Below are 16,860 nucleotides of genomic sequence, written 5' to 3'. Positions count from 1 at the left end.
TCATTTTCTAACCTCAAACACAAACGGTTAGAAGAACTTCTTGGTTTAAAAATGCCAAGTGAAGGGGATTCAGAGATTAATTGGGGAAGGTCCCAGCAATTAGAAATGACAAAGTCAAGTCATCAATACACAGGCCTCTTTAAAGGTACCTTATTGATATGAATATTACCTGAGGAAAAAAAGAATCATAGTACCTTTATTTTTTCTAACTGTGCTGAAATGCCCACAGGTCTGGGGCCATCCAATCTACCAAGACTCTAAGGTGCCAAAGACAATACAGCTCAAATCTGAGTTATATCCTAACATGTTGCTCAACAATCTCCAAACTAATATAGTCTTATATTTTATCACAGAACAAGAAAGTCATAAAGGGCATAAGAAATAGATACTTACATAAGTTTGCCCACCCTTGCCTCTTCCAACACTTGGCCCATTACATGAAATTGGTCTGCCAATTTTTATCATATCTGGTTCTTTTTTTAATCAGTTGCTGAAAAGTCAATTCCAACTCATGGTGACCCCATGTGTGTCACAGTAGAACTGAGCTCATAGCGTTTTCAATGACCGATTTTCTGGAAGTAGGCTTCCAGGCCTTTCTTTCAAGGCAACTTTCTGTTAGCAGCTGAGAGCATTAACTGCTTATATCACCCAGGGACACCTCTGGTTCTTTTAGTCTCTGCTTATTCAGGCTTGAACAATTTACAAGCTTAATTCCAAGTGGGGCAAAGCTAATGATTCATCAACTTCTTTTTCATGCTAATTAATAATGATATACTGCCTGCTCTACTAGTCACCAGACTACAGGCCACTGTGGAAAAAATGAAGGTATATATTCATTCCATATCAGAGATGATGACTCTAGCACATTTTTATTTCAAATAATGTACTCTTGCTCAATCTTTTTCCTCACAGTGACTACTAAAATATTTTTCTCCCTACATCCCCATGTTCCAAAGGAAACAGATTAAATGTGAGACATGAGGCACCCTCAGAATAGTTTCACTTCTACCTAGAAGGCTATTTCTAAGAGGCCTAGGCCAGACAGGTGTTATGTCACAGTTCCTCCCAGCTTGGCTTCCAGACTCTGTTTAAATGTGCTCTGCAAACCTCTGGAGGTAAGACAGACTCAAACCTAGCTCAGACTCTGAATTCACAGAGCTTGAGACAGACAGTACCCTATAGGTGTGTTTGTCCAGGATAAACTATATTTAAAAAAAACTTCTGACACATCCACTTTCTTTAAGCACCTGCTTCTCCCTCTTGTGCTCAAGCATATCATATTTTGCTGTGTGAGTAAGCTCAGTAAAAAAAAAAAAAAAAGATCCTATCCTTCAGAATAACCATCAATGTCTTCGGGAATACCTAAACTCAGGCCCGAATATCTCTATAAGAGAAAGCCAAATAAGCAAATGTATAAGCTATCGTTTTTGTTCATTTCTTTGGCATGTTTGTGTGTTACGCAAGGGAAAGAGTAGAAATAAGAAGTGATGGTAGCAGATTGCTCTCATTCACTATCATTCATTCCATGCCTGATAGGGAGCCATATGGTATACAGGAGAGGCCACAAAGCTTAACTTTGTGGTCAGCTAGAGCCACTAGTCTTGCAATACCAGCGGCTATGAGGGTAGGAAGTTTGACTGTTTGTTTATTACTATAAATCCAATGCCTAAGTACCTAAGCAAAGTGCCTGGTACATAGCAGATATTCAATAAATGTTGATTAGAAGCAACTCAATAAGCCAGGCCCAGAAGAATCCAAATATCGGGGAATCTCAGAAAGAAATGATCCAAGAAGAGAGAACAGTTTCATAGTTAATACAGGAACTTATTCCAGGCCTCAAGACCACCTTAGTCTTAGGCTGAACACCTCAATTCTCATAGGTCCTTAGAACTAAAAAAGGCCTGAAATTAAATCTCCAAAAGCAACCCCCCACAGCCCCTTGCCCTTTCCGTCCTGCCCCCCAACACACATACACACACATAACAGTAAAAAGTCTTCCTCACACCTGACCCTGAAGGCTTTAAAGTCATTAAGAAGTGATCCCACAAGGGAAGATCTTAGTTGTGATACTTTTAGACTGTTTCTCTCTTCCTGCTTTAAACCAAAAAGCCTCCAGTTTTCCAACTCCAAATGCTGAGGGAATGAGTCCCATGGAAAAGAATCTCTTTGTAATGATCTAAGTCTAAAGACAAACGACAAAGGCAGCCTAAATCTGGAGGCAAATGACCATGGCCAAACACCACAAATCACAACTGGCTAGAGCTTTTTCCATAAGGTTGTGTTAGGTGGAGGGTACTAAGGCCTGCAAGAACTTGTCTAGTCTGGAAATGAAGAGAAAAAAGACTACAGACCGTGTTGGCTTAGAAGCAGTCTTCTAAACTGTCTACTCTCTTCAGACCTAAAACCAAAAGCAGCATCAAGTATCATGATGTTTTACCTTCTCTCCCATTCTTCTATTCCATGCTAAAGATCTTAGCACACGGTCTAGCTGTAATATTGAAGATAACTCCAATATGGAAGAGCCCCCACAAGCTTCCCAGAAGGATAAAAGGAAATTTATCTTTGGCATCTATGCCTGCGGTAGGGCTTGGTCAGGTGTAGGGGAGAGGCAGTGGCCCCTCTGCCCCTAAGGTCAGGGTACCCCAACCCTGCAGGCAGCACAGAGTTAACTATCCACCCGCTTTGAGAAGCACAAAGGTACATCACTGCAACATGCCTAACATTTACATTGCCTCTCTCTGCTCATTAAACAGGTTTTGGTTAAATAATGAACAAACTGTATTACAGACTCCGATGAGAATTCCAAAATTATAAATCAACTGGGAAAGCCCAAAGGGGCAGACAGACGGGGAGGGGGGAGAAGGATAATATTGACTAATATAAAGGGCGCAGCTTGACAGTGGATATTCCTGCCACACCTGATCAAACACACTCCGTGGGGGGAGGGGAAAGAGAGCAAGAGAAGGGAGATGGGACAAGACAGCCTGAAATTTGCATCCGGAAAAGATTAAAATGGATTCTTTGGGGATAGAGAAAATACATAATATATATTACTATAAATGCAAAACTGTACTAAAAGCTAACTCAAATGTCAAAGATTACAGCTTGAATAAATTTAAATATAAAAGCCATGTGTTTCCATGAGTTAATGAGAGAGACATAAAAGGACAAACTGGGCCAGGAGGCTGAACAGAGCCTCATGCTGCCTTTGCTGGGCAATGGGTCCAAAGCACAGTAGACACCACAGTCAGAGGCTTCCCTCTATAGCTCCAAGCCCTGAGAGAGAACTGGGGAATCCCATGACTATTCCAGTCTAAAAAAAAAAAAAAAGCTGTAATTCACATATCATAAAATTCACACTGTTAAAATGTACAATGCATTGGTTTTTAGTACATTCACAAAGTTGGGCAACCATCACCATTAACTAATTCCAGAACATTTTCATCACCCCAAAAAGAAACCCGTACCCATCTGCAGTCACTCTCTACCCCTCCAGTACCTAGCAACTACATATCTGCTTTAACTACTTCAGAATACTTCCCAAGAGGACTTAAAGACCAAATGTGAAGGGCAGCAGGAAAGTCTCTCTCACCGATGTAAGCTAAGGCTTTATCCAAAACAGCAATATGCAAACAGTGTTCTTGGGGAGCCTGTATCTTCCAAGTGCAACCCCCTCTTTAGATTTGGTATTAGAATATTCTATTACTCTAAATGCTACGAGCATTCAGTCATCGTGCAAATACTGAATGCCAAGTGTGGTCCAGAGACATACAACTATGAGAATACTGATATAGATTTAGCCAATCTACAAACAGACTTATTTCCTTCACAACGATTAATAATACCCCTAGAGAAGTAAGCAGTACTTATGTACTTAAAAGATCCTGTTTACAAGAAAATCATTTTCCTTTACTGATGATGTCCAATGAACCACCCATTTCTAATAGTGATATGTTTACCAACCAAGATGGCTTAGAAAAATGCAAACAGAAAATCTTTGTAAAAAGGGACAAAGCCCAAGTCAGTTTCATGAGTTAAACTCGGTAGAAGTCCTAGAATTCCTGCCATCCCCTCTCCAATCTAAATGGTACACCATTCCCATCACACAGCCTGGTACACAGTCCCTTCAGTTTTTCTCTACAAGCTCAAAACCTTTTCCCAGCCTCCTACCATCAACAGGCTTCCAGGAAAGCAGTCCTCCTGACACTGCCAATCAGAAAAATCTGTTTGTTTCAGTGAAAGAAACAAGAAATTGGTCATGGATTGCAGAGTCCAGGACCACAGGGGCAGCTGACCCATAAACCTGCTCCTGGGAGCCAGCACTGTGTGGGGGGTCAGAACCAATCTGGCACGAAATGCTCTATTTTGGGTCCACTCTGTCATTTTCTCAGGCAGGTATGCTAAAAACCAAGATCAATGGGGCAACCTTGGCAGACACCATTTCAACATCTGCCACAGCTGTTGGCCCCTGGAAAACACTACCATCTCTCTCCTCACTTCAGGGGAAAGCTTGGCTATACCAGGCTATGTTCCTAGTACCACTAACAAGAACTGGCTCCTCAGCATACTATGGTTTTATTAGTTCTAAGCAGCAGGTAATTTGGATTCCTAACAGAAGGATGTAAGAAAATTAGACAGCAGACTCAACTTTGGTAGCTCTAGATGGGAACACATGAAGGCTAAGAGATCTGTATTAGAGAGAACTAAGGCCCTAACAGCAACAAATGACTTTCCATAAGAGAAGGGTTTTGTTGAAAGTAATATAAACTTGTATTACCAACTTCCATCTCATGGCATACATGAGGTAGGAAAAGGTTTTTAAAATAAAAAAAATAAATAACCAAAAAGAACTTACCAATCAATGAGGGAAACTTATGACTGTATAAACGATGAATCCAGACTAAACTGTGTTCCTCTATTAGGAACTCAGGGAAAAGAATCAGCACTGCATAAACCAGAGGTTATAAACTGCATCCATGGGCTAAATCTGGCTTGCAGCCTGTTTCTATAAAGAAAATTTTATTGGAACATAGCCCTTCCCATTTATTTACATATTATTTATGCTTTTGAGCTACGATGGCAGAGTTGAGTAGTTGCACAAAGACTATATGACCCTCAAAGTGTAAAATATTTATTACCTGGCCCTTTATAAAAAAAGTTTGTAGACGCCTGCAATAAACCAAGCATTTATATTTTTTGTCAGGATAAGTAATCCTACCTAGATGTGGGGACTTACCTGTTATATTGTTTAAAACTTCCTTTAAATGACTGAAACTGTGCAGCAGAGGATCCCGTTCTTCGTCCTGCAGAAAACATAGGTTAAAAAAGAAAAGTCGTTATTGCATCAAAAGAGGAAAAAATAAAGGATAGATCAAGGGCTCTTTCCCTGAATCAAACCAAAAAATCCAGTAAGTTTGCCTTCTAAGGAAAAGAAAGTTAGCCATGGTTTATATTTTTCTGTTCCTCATGTTCTTATTTGATAGAGATACTCTGGGTTTACCTAAAATATTGAAGCCTAAAGTACTAACTTATACAATGACCATAGCATTCAAGCTACCATAGATCATCAGGTCCTTTATACGTGTATTATTCTAGCTCTTCTCTTTTTTCACATTCATTATGTAATCACACATGTTCATTTCTAAGACATTCCTGACTCCACTCTCACTTTTATGACAATCCATTTTTGTAAATAAACGTGATCATTTTCCAAACACACAAATACGTACTTTCACCAAGTTGGAAATTTCAAAACTTGTTTTTATAATTGTGCCAAAAATTGTTTTGTGTAATTGTACATAAATAAATCCTTGATCACACAAGAAACAAAGTTGGCAACAAAGAAAGCCAACTTTATAACAGGTAAGTTTTTACTTACCTAATTGGCAAGATATGGTCTGCTCGATATATGGAAATATATACCATTACCAAGCCATGCGCTATGCATCAATAATTAAACTAATTTAAATAAATTTGATAGGCTAATTATAGCCCTAGGGAATGAGAGAATAAGGAATTTTTCTGACATTTTTAGGCATTAACCAAACCAAATCCAGTGCTGTTGAGTTAATTCTGACTCATGGCGACCCTATACGACAGAGTAGAACTGCCCTATAGAGTTTCCAAGGAGTGCCTGGTGGATTCGAACTGCCGACCCTTTGGTTAGCAGCCATAGCACCAGGGTTTCCTTAGGCATTAAAGAGGTCCCAAATACTAGCTTAATTTGTTTACAAAAATAGAATGGCATCATCTTTTGGGTCCCAGAGGAAAAAAAGGCAATCTGTGAATCTGATGCTAGTTGGAATAAAACAGAAGGGTCCTTGATACAAAAAACAACTCTGAATTCTTACTATTCTCCTTATTACTAGGAGTTTGGTTACTGTTTGAATTATGTCTCCGATCCCCTATAACAACTCAGTTACCAGGTTATTGGCCCATTCCCCACTTACCAGTGGGGTGTGGGTACTCCATCGGGCATTTCGTTTGATGGCCCCAACCACAATGTTGATCTCCCCTTGAATAATGTAAATATTCTTATCCACCATCCTGCCAAACCTATCAAAACAGTTAAGAGAAAAATCTGGTTAATATTTGGTTACCCAGAGCATTGTTATTGCTGTTAGCTGCCATCAAGTTGGCCCCTGACTCATGGTGACCCTGTTACAACAGAACAAAACACTGCTGGGTCCTGTATCACCCCAATAATTGGTTGTGGATCGGACCACTGTGATGCATAGGGTTTTCCTCAGCTGATTTTCTGAAGTAGGTCACCAGGCCTTTTTTCCTAGTCTGTCTTAGTGTGGAAGCTCTGCTGAAACCCGTTCAGCACCACAGTAACACCCAGAATATACCGATACTCAAATCTGTACCTGATAAGGTAGAATTATGATTTAACTTTTCAGTACTAAGATTTTCCACCTGTAATACTGAAATGGGATAAAGTCCTTATTACATTCAGAATCCAACTACCTGGGTCTCCTGGAAGGGTAGTTCAAGAAACAATTCAAAAAGCAGCAATCCAGAAAATTTCTCAAAGGTACCCCAACAATTTCTAGCAAGAATGTCAAATTCTTCCAAGTCAGGTGTCCCTAAAATCTCTCCTGTGAGGCTTTTAGGTATGCAGATACCTCTGTGATCCTAGTTTGATAAGGACAGTATTACAGATTTTCCTTCTGTGTTTATTTTTTATCTACTCAATGAAGTAATAAAGAAGACTTGAGTTAAAAGAAAAGAATGAATCCTTTTAGAATTGCTTTGGCTTGGAAGCACAGTTACAACGTCAATTTATAGACTGCACCTATTCTGCCACGTCAGCTCCAGAAAACTGGACAGTGACAGTGATACAACTTTGGAAAAGTTCTCAACTCTCATGTTCACTTGCTTATAGCAGAGAATCCCTAGTAAGCAGACTAAAAGGTAGGCTCTTTTCAAAGCTTCTATACAAACCTCTGAAGTGCAGTTGAAATACTCTTTTAGTATTTTAAGTGCTCCCAGTTGAACCACCACAGGACCCTCTTTGCTGCCTAGAAGGGTACTTCGAAAAAATACTTAATTCTCTCCCCATGTGAAAAAAAAAAAAAAGGCAATTTCTTCTCAGTATAGAGAAAACCCTGGGAGCATGTAAAACCGACTTTATTACTTTCCATTATCTAGAAATAATCCCCAAGAAAGAGAAAATTAAAGAGAGTAGAAAGGCGAAAAAAGGGGGGACATAGACAAACGCTTGACTTTGAAGAATTAGACATTCTTGCTAGAGATTGTTGGGGTACCTTTGAGAAATTTTCTGGATTGACACTTTTTGAATTGTTTCTGGAACTACCCTGAACTTCTAGAGACTTCTAGGAGAGCCAGGACTTTATCCCATCAAGAAAATTTAAACCATAAAGCTATCAGGTTAAGAGAGGAAGGAATTCCAGAAAAATTTACTTACTAAGCACCTACTATGCATGAAAGGAGTCCTGGGTGGTGACTGGTTAAGTGTTCAACTACTAACCAAAAGCCTGGCAATTCAAACTCACCCAGAGATGCCTCGGAAGAAAGACCTCACCAATCTGCTTCCAGAAGGTCACAGCCTTGAGAAACCTATGGAGCGTGGTTCTACCCTACAACACATGGGGTTGCCATGAGTCGAAATCGACCCCACGGCAACTGGTAACTGATATGCATAAGGCATTTTGCAGAGTGCTGAGGATACAAAGCAAATAAAATGTGGAAAGAGTTCTCAGATATATTGTGGGGTGGAAACAAAATTGTAGAATAATATGTACTGTATGTTACAATTATGTAAAACCAATCAACCCATCCTACACAAAATACTAGATTTTTATTTTTATAATATGTAATATTTAACACACAGTAAGATATAAAAGATAATTTAACAGTCAGTACCCAGATTAAGAACAGAACAACTGAAGCTTCTGTGTGTCCTCCCTAATCATATCCTCCTCTCTTTCATCCATAGGTCCCACAATTCTAAATCCGATGATTATTAAACCCTTATGTTGCTTTATACTTTTACATCATTGATATGTATCTTTAAACAATATATAGTATTATTTTGTTTGCTTTTATACTTTATACAATTGGTATCATATTGTATATATTCTTCTGCAATTTGCCCTTTTCTCCTGCAACATTATGTTTATGAGTCATCTATGTGGATAAGTGTAGTTAATATATTTTATACAGGTACATATGTTCATACAGAGTAAAAGGTCTGGAGAGATGTACCCAAAACTCATAACCACAGTTCTCTCTAGAAAAGGTACTGTGAAATCAGGGTGTAGTCAGAGGATACTTTAGCCTTATCTGTAACATTTTAATTTTTTTACAAGGAGAATGAATTGCTGTACTACCAATATAATTAATAATGATTTAAAAAGAAAAGATATAGCTTCTGCCCTTGAGGCATTTACACAGTTTAGTAGGGTCTAAAAGAAAACAGAGACATAGCCAGAAACACAGAGAAAAACATACCCTGCAAGTAGCTCCATTTGTATAGTCTGTACAAGACAGAGCCCCCAGAAAGTGAGAAGTATGAAAACCACTAAGACAAAAAGAAAAAAGCACTGATACAAATTTTGTCCAGGCCCAAAATTCCCCCAATGCACAAGAGAATTCAATATAAGACAACACATATTTTAATGACAATTTGAAGAAATGACTAGGCTAGTCTCAAAGACAATCTGCTTTCCAAATGCTCTAGAAGCACAACATATCTACAATGATGTTCTCTTTTGAGGAGAAGCAAGCAATAAAAGAAATGTAAACTCAAAAATGATTTTAAAATCTCAGGAAAGATCAAATCTCTCCTAATATTTCTTTTTCCTTAAACTATTTAGGCAAGATGACTATGCACTAGATCTCTGGAAAGATTTCTTTCCAAAGCAAATCAGAAACTACTAACAGAGGTTGCTTCTGGGAAAAGGAACTGGGTGATGTGGAACAGGGCTGAGTGGAGGACTTTTCTCTGTATATACTTTGTACCTTTTGAATTTTGTGTCACACGCATCTGTTACCTATTTTTAAATTTCAGTTAATTGATTTTTTTTAAAATGAATAAGCTCTTTAGAAAAGTCACTACACCCAAATGAACCACAGCCTCCTCTAGCTTGAAACCAGAAGAACTAGATGGTGCCCAGCTACCAATACTGACTGCTCTGACCAGCAACCCAAGAGAATGTCCCAGTTAGAATGGGAGAAGAATGTAGAACAAAACTCATATTTGTAAATTTTGGGCTGGTTAGAGGCTGGAGGAACCCCCGAGACTATCACCCTAAGATACTCTTTTAACCTGGAACCAAAGCCACTCCCAGAGGTCACCTTTCAGTCAAATAATAGATTGGCCTATAAAATAAACAATAACACCCGCAAGGAATGTGCTCCTTAAAACAATCAACTACTATATGAAACCATATGGGTAACGTTTGCCCAAATGCAAAGATAAGAAGGCAAGGCGGGGCAGGGAAACTGGAGGGATGGAAACAGGGAAGGCAAGGTGGAAACCGCGAGAATGCTGACACACTGCTGGGGTAGCAACCAATGTCACGGAACAATTTGTGTATGAATTGTTGAATGGGAAACTAATTTGCTGTGTAAATTTTCACCTAAAACACAATAAAATGTTAAAAACAAAAATAGTAGTTGCATTACTATGTTTGTAGTCCATGTATAAATGATTAAGAGCAGTAATCAAAGCTAACATTTACTTTACTCAGTCAATCAGACATTGCTTAGCACATACTAAGCAAAATGCATATCACCCTTCTGTCAGTTTGTTGTCGTGTGGTGACATGCATGTTGCTGTTATGCTGGAAGCTATGCCACGGGTATTTCAAACACAGTAGGGCCACCCATGGTGGACAGGTTTCAGGGGAGCTTCCAGACTAAGATATACTAGAAAGGCCTGGCTTCCAAAAATTAGCCAATGAAAACCTTACGGATCACAACAGAATAATGTCAGATACTGTGAGCAATCATCTAAGATACTCCACTGGTCTCACCCCATCTACAGCAAGGGAAAATGAAGAAAACCAAAGACACAAGGGAAAGATGAGTACAAAGGACTAATGGACCACAACTACCACAGCCTCCACCAGACTGAGTCTAGCACAACTACCACCACCAGCTACCACCACTGACTACTCTGACAGGGATCACAATTGAGGGTCCTGGACAGAGCTGAAGAAAAATATAGAACAAAATTCTAACTCACAAAAAAAGGCCAGACTTACAGGTCTGACAGAGACTGGAGAAACCCTGAGAGTATGGTCCTTGGATGCCTTTTAACTCCTGAGGTTCAATCCTGAGGTTCACCCTTCAGCCAAAGATTAGACAGCCCCATAAAACAAAACAAAACTAAATGGGCACACCAGCCCAGGGGCAAGGACAAGAAAGCAGGAAGGGACAGGAAAGCTGGAAATGGGTAACCCAGGGTCAAGAAGGGGAGAGCGTTGACATGTTGTGGCGTTGGCAACCAATGTCACAAAACAATATGTTTATTAACTGTGTAATGAGAAACTAATTTGCTCTGTAAATCCTCATCTAAAGTACAAAACAAAACAAAAAAGAAGTAGAATGTTTGATATAGTGCTGGAAGATGAGCCCCCTATGTTGGAAGGCACTGAACAATAGCTACAACAATGGACTCAAACATACCAACGATCATGAAGATGGCACAGGATCAGGCAACGTTTCATTCTGTTATACATAAGGCTGCCATGAGTCGGAGCCTACTCAACAGCAACTAACAACAAGAAGCAAAATGCAGGGCAGAGTCATACAGAATTGTACCTATTCACCCACAGGAATTTTTTAATCAATTAGATGAGATAAAACACATACGTATGCACATAAACTCATAAATATCTCCAATACATGAGTGGTACACAGACTTACAGGAGTGAAGCAGAGAAAATTACTTCTGGCAGAGGGCCCCCAAAACAACTGAAAGACAGGATTCAAAAGTCAAAACTACAAGAAGAGAATGTCAAATTGTCAACAACACATAGAGTACAAGCTTGGAGGTGGGAAAATTCAGTACGTATTTAGGGGATCATGATTATTCCAGACTGGTTGGAGCAAATTAAGTTCACCTAGGGAAATAAGGAGAGGTAAAGCTAAAAAAGCAAATTGAGACATACTATGGTGGGTCTTCAATATATAGTTAAGGAATTAATGACTACTCATCATTCTAAAAAAAATATCTTGGGGGCCTGTAAGGGAAAACTCTAAAGTAAGAATATTTAATTTTTTTTTTCAAAGAACTCAGAGAATGAGAAAAAAACACACCCATACAGAAAGCAACTTAGCAATAAGTTAAAACAAAAACTACACTACAAATTGCAAACAAAAGTGCCACTGGGACCGAGATCTAATAGGATCTGAGTACCATTTGGAAGGCATCCTGGAGGAGATAAATTTTGAACTGGAATTCTAACTGAAGTAATCAATCCAACATATCATCAAAATTCATTAGGCATCAAAAGCTAACAACTTTCTAAAACAGCAAAGATCTAAGCAATAAATCACTGTCTTAAGGTTATTTTCTTAATAAAAAAGAAAACATTCAAGGAATGAAGAGGAATTATTTTCAAGGACTATGCAGAGTTGCCTCATCTCCCTCCAGGTTTCTGAGCATAAGTCTCTTCGCCCAGGGAATCTCCCAACAGAATCTGCCATTGAGCTTCGAATGGGAAGCTCTGATGAACCACTTGTTGCTTGGCAGCCAACAGCCTACAACCCCTTGTCACAGATCACAAAAGGCCTGCAGAGGCCTCAGATAAATATGGTAAAAGAAAACTTAAGGTCTATCTTCTATCAGAAGTAACATGAAAAGAAACAATCAAATACATACCAACTAACATCCCTAGCCAGACAAGCTGGCCCAAAGACTTCGATCAATGTACATTCTTTGTAAGCACTGTCTGTTTGATGGTGAGTCTACAGCATTCCCTTGGTGCTCTGTGGGCCCCAACAGGATCCAAAGAGAGTGAATCACTATATAAACTGGCAACTTCTTCTAGATCAAACAAAAGCAGGAGAAAGAAAAACAAAAATTGGATCCTTACTCCATGGAATACCAAAAAATCTATTTCGAATAAATTAAATGCAAAAATCAAAACTGGAAAACTTTTAGGATATTTGAGAATATTTTTTATAACCTCAGAATAGGGAAGAAGAACTTAAACAGGAAACAAAAAGTAAAAACCATAAAAGAGAAAGATTGGTAAATTGAACCACATTAAAATTAAAGATATTTGTTCAAAGGACATCATAGAAAAGAGAGAAAAATAAGTCACAAACTCAAAGAAAATATTTCTAACACATATAACTAATAAAGGAGCAATATCCAGAATATAAAGTAACTGCTAAAAATCTATAAGAAGTAGACATAGAATAACAACAACAACAAACTGGCAAGAGACATAACTAGGCATTTCACAGAAGAGAAAAAAAAAATACATGAAAATATGGTTAGCTTTTTTTTTTTCATTAATAATAAGGAAAATTACAAAATAAGCTTATAATGAGATACTATTTTACACCTCCCCCAAAAAATTTAAAAATCTGACAATACTAAGAGTTAGTAAAAATGGAGACGAAGTAGCTGATGAGTATCTAAAAAGATAGTTTGGTTAACAATTTGGCATTATCTTGCAAAGTTGAACTGTATATCCTACAACCCAGCAACTCCACTTCTAGGACTACACCCAAGAAACTCATTAAAAAATTGAGAATGTGATTATGGGGTAGGGGGGAGGGAAGGGAGCACTAACAGAAAAAGAAAGTACACTTGTGGCTTCAGTTTTGGTGATATTCTGTTTTTCAAGCTAGGTGTGGGACACAGGTGCCCAATATATGCAATATATATTTTCTGAATGTATAAAATAGAGTGTCAAAAGTTTCTTCCTTTTAACAATCTTTGATGGTTATGAGGGAGGGGAGTGGTGTGGATGGAAAAACGCTAAATAGACAATAGATAAGTGGCAACTTTGGTGAAGTTTAAGAGTACACAATACTAGGGAACCCAGCACAACTCATACAAGCCAAGATCATGGAAGATCCATAGACACATTCAAACTCCCTGAGGGACCGAATTGCTGGGCTGAGGGCTGTGGGGACCAAGGTCTCAGGGAACATCTAGCTCAACTGGCATAACACAGTTTATAATGAAAATGTTCTACATTCCACTTCGGTGAGTAGCGCCTGAGGTCTTAAAAGCCTGTGATTGGCCATCTAAGATACTCCACTTCGGGAGCAAGGGAGAATGAAGAAAACTAAAGATAAAAGGGAAAGATTACTCCAAGGGACTAATGGACCACAACTACCATGGCCTCCACCAGTCTGAGTCTAGAACAACTAGATAGTGTCCAGCTACCACACCACTGACTGCTCTGACAGGGATCACAGCTGAGGGTCCCGGACAGAGCTGGAGAAAAAATGTAGAACAAAATTCTTACTCACAAAAAAAGGCCAGACTTACTGGCCTGACAGAGACCGGAGAAACCCCAAGAGTATGGCCCCGACACCCTCTCAGCTCAGTAATGAAGTCACTCCTGAGGTTCACCCTTCATCCAAAGATCAGACAGGCCTATAAAACAAAACGAGACTAAAGGGACCAGCCCAGGGGCAAGGACTAGAAGGCAGGAGGGGACAAGAAAGCTAGTAATAGGGAGCCCAAGGTCAAGAAGGTAGAGTGTTGACATGTCATGGGGTTGCTAACCAATATCATAAAGCAGTATGTATGTGTACTAACTGTTTAATTAAAAGTTAGTTTGTTCAATAAATCTTCATCTAAAGTACAATTTTAAAAAAAGTTCTTCTTTTTAAAGTTATCACCTTTGCTGCCTCTTTGCCTTTGCACATGCTATTCCCTTTCCTTACCCATCCCTTATGCATCTGGTGAACTCTTACTCATTCTACATAAAAGTCAATAAGGGAGTAAGAATAGGACAGTGGTTATAGGAACATGCTTCAGAGTCAGGATAGACCTAGGCTCCAGTCCTGACTCTTACTACCTATGTGATCTTACCCAAGTTTCTAAGCCTCTCTGAGCCTCAGTTTATAGTTCTGCATTGTAAAATGGAGATAATAACATCTCCTCTTAGGTTTGTTGTGAAGCCTAAATAAAAAACCTGTAAAGCATGTAGCATAGTGCCTAGCATATTAAAACCTAAAAAAATGTTAGCTCTTACTATAATGCCTGCTCTGTGAACTCTTCCCTAGCTAACCCAGTCCCCCAACCCCCAGAGGGTATTAGTAACCCTTTTTTGTTACCCCTTAACACTTTGTACATAAAAAACCAAAACCAAACCCAGTGCCGTCGAGTCGATTTTGACTCATAGTGACCCTGTAGGACAGAGTAGAACTGCCCCATAGAGTTTCCAAGGAGCGCCTGGCAGATTCAAACCGCCAACCCTTTGGTTACCAGCCGTAGCACTTAACCGCTATGCCATCAGGGTTTCCACTTTGTACACAGATGTATTTAAACACATATTATACTGATTTATACTTAGTCTATCTCTCTCACGAGTTTATGATCATCTCAGAAAGATTTATTCACCTTTTTTATTCTCAATGCCCTACATTTGTAAGGCAAGAAAAAAAAAATCAATAAACTCTTAATGAATGAGTGAATAAAACTTAACATCAGGACTGCCTCTTCACATCCACTTCTTGTGAGAATAATGACTTCAAAGAAGACAATGACTCTGAGCCAGGCAGGCAAACCTTCTTTCTGTATCCCATATTTTTTTCTACCATAGTTACAGATGTTCCATGCAGGCCAACCAATAGACAAAAAGAGCCCACATTTACCCACCAGTCAAATCATAATGCTTCCATTTTCAATCTATCTTCCTAAAGTCTTCTCACATGGTATTTGTTCATATTTCTTCTGCGAAATATAAAATTCTTTATGTAAATGTCAATTCTTCAAATATGTATACATGTCTTATTTTCTTTGGTTCTAAATACTAAATAGTACACCATTTTTTAAGCTTTGGCGGCTTTTTTCTTAATTACCTTTTTTTTCTTAATCACTTTTAATAGTTGTCCTTATCTAATTAGAAATTAGGTTGTCCAAAGACAAGGACTCAATGTTTTCTTTCTTTTTCATAGTGTACAGCTGTAAAAACCAAGAAAACTCTGCTGGGCTTTCTGAGAAAGGGTGGCAGTACGAGGGTGCTGAATGCCCTTTAACTGGCCATTCTGAGGTTTATATTCACTTCATTCCTTGAGTGGCCCAGGGAAGTACTAAAGATGCAGAGCTTTTCAGGTTTCCAGAGCTAGCCAAGGAACACGCCATAGTTTTGTGCTTTATTGAGAGGGACCTAGAATTACGGAATTAGTAAACAAGTTACTGAGCTCAAGAGATTTACTCCAAGAGTAGAGGCAAGAGAAAGTCAAACTAGGAAGAAAGCTAGTGCCCTGACAAGGTAGAGCTGGAAAATCCTCCCAAACCTGATAATCAGGTGACCAGTGTACCTCCAGCTCTGTAAGGTCACCTCCTCTCTCTCTGAGGTTCTGAAACTATCCCAAGAGCCACATACCAAGTGAGCCACTGAAATATGTCCAAAACTCTCTCTCCTGCCAGCTTGGAGATGAAAAAGTGAACACGGCTTCTCTCACTCATCTTTTAATCATTACCCAGGGCACCCAACATATAATGGCAACAGTTGGCAGAATAAGGCAAAGAAAAAAAAGTTCATTTGTGTAACTGTACATAGAGAACTACAGCGATTATGTTTTGTAAGGCCTGCCCATCTGTGTATATCAGATGTCACCATCCAATGGCCATTGAGCAGAATCCAGTCCACAGACATATTTTGTTTGGCATGTGAAAGGCTTAAAGATTTTTTTTAAACTAGTTGTCAACAGTTTAAAACACAATGATCTGCATTTCCAGGTTTTCCTGAAAAATAGGAAGACTGGGCCCACACTCCCAAATAATTACAACAGGCTAACTGAATACCAGCTGCTCCCTTTAAATAAGGGGATAGGTTTTGCAGTTCACCACAGTACCCACTACACCCTAATACATTTCCACCTTACCCACTTCACTCATTTACATCACCTGCCTGATACTCAGAGATATTTGAGCTTATACCCCTGGTTTATATGATGGCAACAAAATCATTACTTCTACTACTATTGGGACTCCAAATCAGCACACTGCTATATTATATTTTCATTTAATTAAACAAGGCAGTTGAACATACTCAAATATATGAAAAGAGGAAAAATGGATGCTCAACAGCAGCCAATTAAATTTATACATCAGTTCCCCAATAGCAGAGTTTTTCTAATCAGCCACACTGAAACGAAGGGATAGAGTGTGATCAATCAATTAGAAGTGGC

General features: G+C 38.9%; 1 protein-coding gene across 9 annotated transcripts in view; it reads right to left on the bottom strand.

Moving 5' to 3' along the window:
* The window catches only part of GBF1 (golgi brefeldin A resistant guanine nucleotide exchange factor 1), a 133,742-nt gene that overhangs the window by 114,376 nt on the left and 2,506 nt on the right, over positions 1 to 16,860 (bottom strand). For 8 of the 9 annotated variants that reach the window (XM_049855275.1, XM_049855267.1, XM_049855271.1 and 5 more), the window contains exons 2-3: positions 6,450 to 6,555; positions 5,237 to 5,303 (exon numbers count right to left, since the gene is read on the bottom strand). In XM_049855275.1, coding sequence (XP_049711232.1) covers positions 5,237 to 5,303; positions 6,450 to 6,545 — 163 coding nt within the window. In that variant the 5' untranslated portion in view covers positions 6,546 to 6,555. Of the gene's footprint in view, positions 1 to 5,236; positions 5,304 to 6,449; positions 6,556 to 12,355; positions 12,577 to 16,860 lie in introns of those variants that run through there. The other variant, XM_049855268.1, reaches the window with a different exon arrangement.

This window comes from Elephas maximus, chromosome 16 (genome assembly GCF_024166365.1).
Source record: "Elephas maximus indicus isolate mEleMax1 chromosome 16, mEleMax1 primary haplotype, whole genome shotgun sequence".
NCBI classification, from domain to species: domain Eukaryota; kingdom Metazoa; phylum Chordata; class Mammalia; order Proboscidea; family Elephantidae; genus Elephas; species Elephas maximus.
The sequence above is the reverse complement of the archived record's forward strand: the minus strand, read 5'-3'. Positions and strand labels throughout refer to the sequence as shown.